This window comes from Athene cunicularia (genome assembly GCF_003259725.1).
Source record: "Athene cunicularia isolate RWA chromosome 3 unlocalized genomic scaffold, athCun1 chr3_part1, whole genome shotgun sequence".
NCBI classification, from domain to species: Eukaryota; Metazoa; Chordata; class Aves; order Strigiformes; family Strigidae; genus Athene; species Athene cunicularia.
Window position 1 is genome coordinate 69,312,165 of NW_020799097.1, and position 8,200 is coordinate 69,320,364.

General features: G+C 38.1%; 1 protein-coding gene across 1 annotated transcript in view; it reads left to right on the plus strand.

The window, feature by feature from the left end:
* Positions 1-6,178, plus strand: part of FBXO5 (F-box protein 5) — an 8,509-nt gene extending 2,331 nt beyond the window's left edge. Inside the window, exons 2-5 of the mRNA XM_026845779.1 lie at positions 1,231-1,967; positions 2,291-2,381; positions 3,550-3,711; positions 5,247-6,178. Of these exons, the coding sequence (XP_026701580.1) occupies positions 1,246-1,967; positions 2,291-2,381; positions 3,550-3,711; positions 5,247-5,498 (1,227 nt within the window). The 5' untranslated portion in view covers positions 1,231-1,245 and the 3' untranslated portion in view covers positions 5,499-6,178. The remainder of the gene's footprint in view (positions 1-1,230; positions 1,968-2,290; positions 2,382-3,549; positions 3,712-5,246) is intronic.
* The last annotated feature ends 2,022 nt before the right edge of the window (positions 6,179-8,200 follow it).

Below are 8,200 nucleotides of genomic sequence, written 5' to 3' on the forward strand. Positions count from 1 at the left end.
GGGGGGCTCCGTCGTAGGCCTGGCTCAGGGCAATGGGGCTCCGTCCTAAGCCCGGCTCGGAGTAGCGGGGCTCCGTGGCAGGGCTGGCTCCGGCGCCCTGGAAGAGGGGGTGGGAGAGACATTGCCCAGTTCTGCGAGATTTCAGCCCAAAAGCCTCTCTGCTCCCTCGCGGCGCACAAGCGAGGGGGGGAAGGGGAGGAGGAGGCGGCTTAGCGAGGGCTTGCATCTCTCCCCCAACTCACACTGTACAAAGCCGCGAGCGTATTTGCGCCTTTTTTCCACCAAACGTAGGTACGAAGAAGGGACTTCTTCTCTGAAACGTTCATGACACACATTTTTCTAATGTTTTTTCCAAAACTGCTGGAAGTGCTTAAATCCCTTGGAATACCTGCTTAAATAGGGGAGCTTAGTTTTCCTACGGATTGCAAAGCATGTTGCAAATTATTTTCCCCTTGGATTTAACACGACCGAGATGGCTTCCTTCTCCCCTTAGCCCTCGCCCATCCCCCCGCAATTGTTAATATAGATAGCACCACACTTCGGGGGGAGGGGAAAGAAACAGGGCAAGAAAAGCTCAATTTCCCTGTAATATCTATCGACCTCCCACGCTCTTAAAATCATGCTTGTAAGTGACCTTTATTTCACTTTGACCGTTGTTTAAGGGTCGCTGCTTTCGATTGCAATTTACACAGGCATGTAAGCACTCAAGCTCTTCCTGGGCCACACAGCCTCCCCCCCTTTTAAAAATGCCAGATACCTGGCTGCATCAGCAGCATTGCCTCTGGCCTTGGATGCAAACTTCAGGCTGCTCTGGCCTGGCTATACCCCTGCACGGGCCTGCTGTCACTCATGGACTCTCTGCTACGGGTGTTCCTTGCAGGGACCACAAGTGTCCTGAGTATTGCTGCATTCGGGGTAGGAAGTGGAGGCACTGGTATGTCTAAAAGTAATCTATGCTGATGGAATGGTGACAAAAGTAAATCATTCAGTTTTCTTGCCCCAGTTATATGCAGCATAAAGCTCTAATTCTGAGACTTTGCCTAGATTTAATGTGTGGCTGTTGAAATCCTTAGTTCCACTACTTGTCTATGTTTTAGACACTAGGGGGTGAGTTAGATAAAAGCTTAACATTCATAACGCAGAAGGAAGGCATGATCAGTTCTTTATAAGAAAAAAAGTTTATGGTGCAGTTTATGCTCTGTTGAATATTGTCCTTGTTGTTTCTTGCAGGATATAAACACAGTAATGAAATCAAACCTTAACCACTCTTTCAAAATGAAATGTGATTTTGGTTGTAAGCCACTTCATGCTGGGTTTACACCACTGAAATCTGCTGTGGGGAAAACAAGACTGGAAGAATCCTGCCCCTTGAATTATGAGGAAAGCTTTTGTAAAAGTTGTGCTGAGGAGCATCAGAAAATACTCTTTAGTGACTCACACCATGCAGCCACCAGAAATCTAGATCTTGAAGATGAAGGAAGGCCTGTACATAACAAAGAAAACAAACAAGTAACTCAGAGACTTGATGAAAGGATCTGTGAAATGGAGGCACTGGAAAACAGTAAATTTCATGAGGACAGTGGTTATTCCTCTATGTTAAGTAATCAATACTCTGATGCAATAGAACATGAGGATAGTATACCTTTGGCTGGGAATCTCTGTGGCACACCAAAGCATTGTCTTACGAAAAACCAAAGTGAAGCACAGTTTTCAAAGAAGACTTTGTTGCCAGTAATCCATTATGAAGAAATGATTTGCTCAACTTTGAAAAAAAGTGGTAAAAGAAGTCTCAGGTCTTGGGCTGCAGTAGACAGAATTCTTTATAGGGGAAAGGTTGAACTTTGTAACCTAATTGGAAAGAAAATGGGATTAGATAGAATAGACATTCTTGCTGAACTCTTCCAAAAGAACTTGAAGCATGTATTAGCAAACATTTTTAGGCATCTCAGTGAGATGGATTTAATAAAGTAAGTATATTGATCTTTTTGTATTTCATTGTGAAATAAACAAACTAATCAGATGTGGCTTAGAATGTTTTAGATATGGGGCTTCTGACATTTACTCAGTGGTTAGTATTATGTATTAATATATTGAAAGATGAACTGTTAAGGTAAGCCATGATATATAGAGAGAATGTGTTTTTTCCCTAGAAGGCAAATTAAAGACTACAACTGTGAACACATCTCAGCTTCTGTGTGAAAGAAAAACATTACGTAGTTATTCCCATTATGAAATGAAAAGTTTTTGCTTTTCCTAGGAGGTAACTGATATGTTTGTATTGTCGTTGCAGTTTTGCCAAAGTCAGCAAAACATGGCAGAAGATCCTACAGGAAGATAAATGGATTTTCCAAATGTATAGTAAAGCTGTGAAAAACCTTTCTGTAAGTTTCTGCACTTTAACAGATATTTCAGGCCTAAACTAGTAGCGTCTTTCGGCTATTTCAGGACTCCTCCCAGCCTTAAGAGGTTGCAGAAGAATTTCTTAGATTGAAAACATTGTGACTAGAGTGTCTGAGTTTGTCCTGTTAGAATGCACTGTCTCAAGTGTTGCTAGTTACTTCACTGTCTTTGGAGCCCAAGGAGGTTTGACTGAGAAGGTTACCAAGGAGAGATGCAGATGTTCTGAAGAGCTTCCACATGTCCTATATTAGAGGAAGGCAGGAAGGGGAGAGGGTCAGTTTCAGGACTGCCTACTGGAGGCTCTCAGCAGAATCTTGCTTACCTCAGCGTCCCCACCGATCCAGAAGGGACAGGGACTGAGAGAAACCACTCAGCTAACTTTGTGACTCTGGTTCTCTGCTTATACTTTCTAGCAACAGTCTTTGAACTGTAGCATGTTGGCTACAGAAAACTGAAAACCTTGTTGCACTGTAAGCTATTCCTAATACTTATTTGTCCTATGAAATTAAAAATTCAAGATCTAACCACACTGGTCCATTGCACTTTATCAAGGCAGACTCTTTTAAAGAGTTTTTCTTCCCCAAAAGATGGAGAAACAAGGCTTAGGATCAGCCACAGAGTAAGGCAGTCAACTAGTTTGAATTTTATGTAGTATTATGTAGTGCTAGCCTGTCAGGGTGAAACAAATGGACACCACTGAACATTCATCCCATAAAGTTTGATTTCTTCCCTGCCATTGATTGCTTTTTTTAACCTGAACTGCACACTTAGAAAATTAGTGGGAGGAGTTTACTTCTCAGAAAGAAAACTTCAGGCATCCCTGTTCACCTAAAGAATTAAGAGATATTGCTTTGCAATTTAAAACATTGCAGTGACTAGCTTACATGCTCTGCCTAAATAATTACAATGTGTAAGTTGCATTCCATAATAGAAGATGGTTGGGTTTGATGGTCTGAACTAGGGGTCTGTTCTTTGCATTTATAACAGTAGTGACTGGGAAAGCTGAGGTAAAATCAGTAGCATACTGCTTGATATGATGCTTTATTATTGGAAACCTTCTAGCCAGGAGGAAGGATCAAAAATAAATTGTTAAATAAAAAGTATCAGGTAATTATTCTCAAATTTTATTCATACTTTTCTTTTCATTAGAATGTCACTAAAGCATCAGAGCCTGCTGCAACAAGGGAATACGTTCTTTACCGAGCGGCTTTAGCTTCCATTCAGAAAGCCACCCCACCAAACAACTTGAATAAGAAAGGCACCAGATCCAAGACATCTAAGAATCACAGCAGGCTTATGGAGTTTTCTGAGGTAACTGGTGATTTCCATTCATCTTTAATTTCTCACATGTTATCTGGCACATTATCAGCTTGTAAGCATATTTCTGAAACTAGTATCTCCAATTTGAAGTCCTTATAACTCTTACTAGTATGGCTGCCAGATTTTGCTTATTGAGGCTATTTTAAGACAATGTTAGAGAATGAGTGGAGAATATTCACACAGAGATGTTCTACATCTTTCCCCACCACCACCACCATCCCCTGAGTGTCTAGGTATCCTTGAAATGGCTTGGTGATTTATTTTTTTTTCTCAAATTTTGACTTGGATCAGACATGAAAAAGTTTAGTCATTTCCTCTTAGTTTCCATGGTCTTATAACGAATCACGTGTTTTCCAGATAAGCAGTTCCACAAAAACTGTCAATTTTGCTTCAACACTGATAGGCAATTTAAAAAAAAAAAAAAAAAAAAAAAAAAATAAAAAATGAAACAAACTAATATTTCTACAGTTCATTCTATACTTTTTTCCCCCCAACTGACGATCTGACATTAAAATGGGTTTTTTTTAGCTACATATTTGTAGTATGTCACATATTTGGAGTTGTCAACAACAGCCTAAGTTTCCTTTCACCTTGTTATTTTTGTAAGATTTTTTTTTTTTCCCCTCACATATAGGTGCAGGTCTACATTACAAGTGTCTTGTAAGACTCAAAAACATTTATTGAAATTCATTGTTAATACGCAACAGGTTCCCCTAACTAGGAAAAGTTTTATACTCCGGCTCAAAAGTCTTCTGCAAATTGGTGCAATAAGAGGAGAAGATATAATCACACGGGGAAGTTTGATCAAGCTGCTTTAATAATGCTGTATAGCACTTTGTAGCATTAGGAATCTGACAGTTTAGCTGTACACTGAAGTAGCAGTCCTTTTTTCTTGATAAACATATATATCTATACACACACATTTAGATTATAAAAACATTTTGATTTTAACAACTACAAGTGGCATAAGGTGTTATACATGTCTACAGTTTTCTAATGCTGAATGATTTTGAATGGTGGATCTGGTTTTGTGTCAAAAATGAATTCACTGGAGTGAAGTAGGAATTGCTTCCATTTTGTGTCTCAAGCAGAGTGCCCCACAGCTGAGATTTCTGGACACATTGTTTGCTTTTCAAAGATGTTAATGATTTAAATGGAATCAAATTTATTTTCTTTTTTTTAAAGTTAACTGAATCGCTATCCTTAAATAAGGTTTGAAGGATTCTGGAGAGAGGGATGTTTTTCTTACTGCTTTACATTTAGTCTGTCCTTTAAATTTAAAATTTAAATATTTTAAAATTGTCTTTGTCTATTCCAGTCCAAAGTACCGGCAGTTATAGACTAATCATTCCTGTTTGATCTCTGTGAGAATTTGATACAGGCAGAATTAGGCTAAATTTGTAATTTACCTCTCTGGAGTAGGAGAAGTTATAATATGTTTTGTGGCCCTTCAGTAACATCAGGGAATGTTTGGGGTGTGTATTTACCCTCCACTCATAATTTTCTTTATATGCTTTTTCTAACAGGCTGCCAAGACCTTGAAAAACACTGAAAGTCTTAAAGTCTGCCATCGCTGTGGCTCACCTGCAAAGTATGACTCCTACCTACAAAGAGCGATGTGCAGTCGTGAAAGTTGTGGCTTTGACTTTTGCACAAAGTGCCTGTGCAGCTACCACAGCTCTGGTGTCTGTATGAGTGGGAAACCAGTGAAACACAGCTCTAAGCCGGGGCCACTTCCTGGGACTAAGAAAAGCAAACAGAATCTACGGCGATTGTGATCTATCCATCCCAATACAGATTGTCAGATGTCCCATAAAAGTTTTTTTAGGATATGAAGTTAAAAAGTCCACCAAAAAAACCCCTCAAACAACAAAATGATTTCTGCTCTTCTATATTAAAAAAGGTTAATTTTATTATTCTGCTGTACAATTTGGTGATGTTGCAATTCCTAGGAATCACCACAAACACCCATTTTAAAAAAAGTCTTACTATTTATAAATATAAAAGAAAATTCTGGATATGGATTCTTAATAACATTTTAAATATTGTCTTAATTAGTCTATTTTGTTCCAGTCTTCCAAACACCCCACAGTAATATTGAACAAAACAAAGAAGTTTTGGCAAGTAGCCTTCCATGTGTAACCCTAGCAATTCTTGAATGTCAGAAGGAGGAAGTAAGCTGTGTTTTATTTAAATGTTTACTCTTGTTCAAAAGTCTTTTAAAAGCATTTATAGTGAGAATGTCAAGTGAGTGGAGTCCCTTTTAATATAAAATTATGAGGGGGTCTAGATTTTATAATTTTTTTCCACAAGCCTTTGCCTTTATTTTAAAATGTGAAAGTTGTCTGATGATTTACCTTATGTGAATCTTAAATTATCATTCCTCCTTCATTTCTTCATTCAGAAACTGCAGGTTTCCTTGAACAGAGGTGATACTCTTTCCAACTTGAAAAAAAAAGTACTGTATCTTGGCTATACTGTTAAAAATACTTTTTTTTTTCTATTTGTTTCAAAACATAAAATACATTTTTAATATTTGTATATATTTGTAAATACTGCTTTAAATATTATTCATGTTTGTCTTTGTAAATGTGAAAATAAATTGCTGTTCTCAACAACTTGGTTGGCAAATCTGGGCTTCCTATTTATCATCTTAAAAGATTACTTTTCATATTAGTTTTTCAAGTTTTCTAGTATGTGCTGCTTAAAAATGTTGATTCAACAAAGATCAAATCTAGTTTTGTGTTTAAAAAAAAAAAAAAAATCCATTCTCATGTTGTGTTCCTGTAGCTTATCTAAAGGCCCTTAGCAGTAATTGCTCATAGTTTCTGAACCAACAACCTATTCAATGAAAATTTTCTATTGGCTGAATTTATGCTGTTGCAGAATTAGCTCTCTGTCAGTAAAGTCTTTGTGATGTCACATCAAAGAAAGGCAAGCTTTCAAGAAAAGTAATTTTCTGGAAATGACTGGTTTGGGTGTGGTTTTTTCCTCATTAGTATTAAGTAGATAACAGACTGAGAAGGCAATTAAAGTCCTGCTCCTTGAACTGGGACAGCTTTTCCTGCACTTGTTAATTTTCCATTTGTGACAGTAGTGGTAAAAACAGTTGAGAGCAACCTCTAGCATTCTATTTTTCTGTGGAGAACTTAATCTCCCAACCTAAATCTGAGACTTAAAATAAGAGCCTGGCTGAGTTCTATTCAGAACAATCAAATCCACAATTCTTTTAAGTCCACTTATAGATATGCTCAAAATCTGAGAATGAAAGGTAGAATTCTTCTATCCTGTTATACCTTCTTCTGGTAATCTGACCACACCACCTTTACCAACCAGTGCAGAAAAATGGTGTTTTGGATAGGAAGTAACAGCCCTCCACTACTGGATGTTGGTGTCTCCAGTATTGTTCTGAGACATGGAAAAGGCAATGGTCAGGAGCTTGATATGCATGTAACCCCAGTTAATCTTGTTTGTAGGCTGAGCATGAGTAGGTAAGACATAAGCACAAGTTTGTTATAAAATTTTCATCTTTGTGTACTGAATTTCCCGTGTCCCAAAAAGCACAGATATCTTAATGTGATCTGGACAGAATGACCCTTTTGTACATTGATTTTGAGTAATATGGCACAGACATCTAATATGGCACAGACATCCACGCTCAGAGGGGTGTTGCAGAGTATGATACATCTTGAATTAAAATTTGTGTGCCTGTTTTTGAGCTGAATGTGGATGTTAAAAACTTAACAGGTTTACTGTTTTGGGTCTGGATCTTACTATCTGGGAACTATCCACTCTCTAGTAGGCCCAACAATTTGTACATGGAGAGAGTGAAGAATAGATGCTGCTGCTGGTTTTTTTTTTTTTTTGTGGTTGGTTCCTGTAGAAATTTATCTGCTTCTGCAGAATTTGGAGGAAAATTCCTTGTTACCTCCAGATAAGGGGGAAGAATTGGACTGCATGGCTTCAGTGGTCACAACTGGAGATGAACAATATGAAGAAACAGACATTTTTCACTATCTTCAGAGTGATAAGAGGCAACTATCTTTTATGTGAAACCTTGTTGGAAAGGTCAGATTACTTGACTTCTAAAGAAGATTTGGCCAGGCTGTAATGGGTCAGCTGCAAACCATTGTGGCTGTTTCTTCTTGCTCAACCACTTTTGTCTTTTCCTGATTCTCAGATCCTTTCCTACCAGCTTTAGTGTTAATAATCAGAATACACATTCAACATTGCAGCCTTTGACAGGTGGGTGACAGCTCTTTAAGAACCTTGACCTGTTACCAGTGCTTGGAATTTTCTTATACAAAATTTCTAAAGAGAAGCATGGGGATCTGTGGCAGCCATACAGCTATTTCATCCTTTATGATAATCTTTCCCAACAGTTGAAACCTTGCCCAACAATGCTGAGCACTATATAAAAACTGACCTGTATAAAACCTATGCATCTTACTGAAAGCCACATGGTTATCCGTGTCCTCAT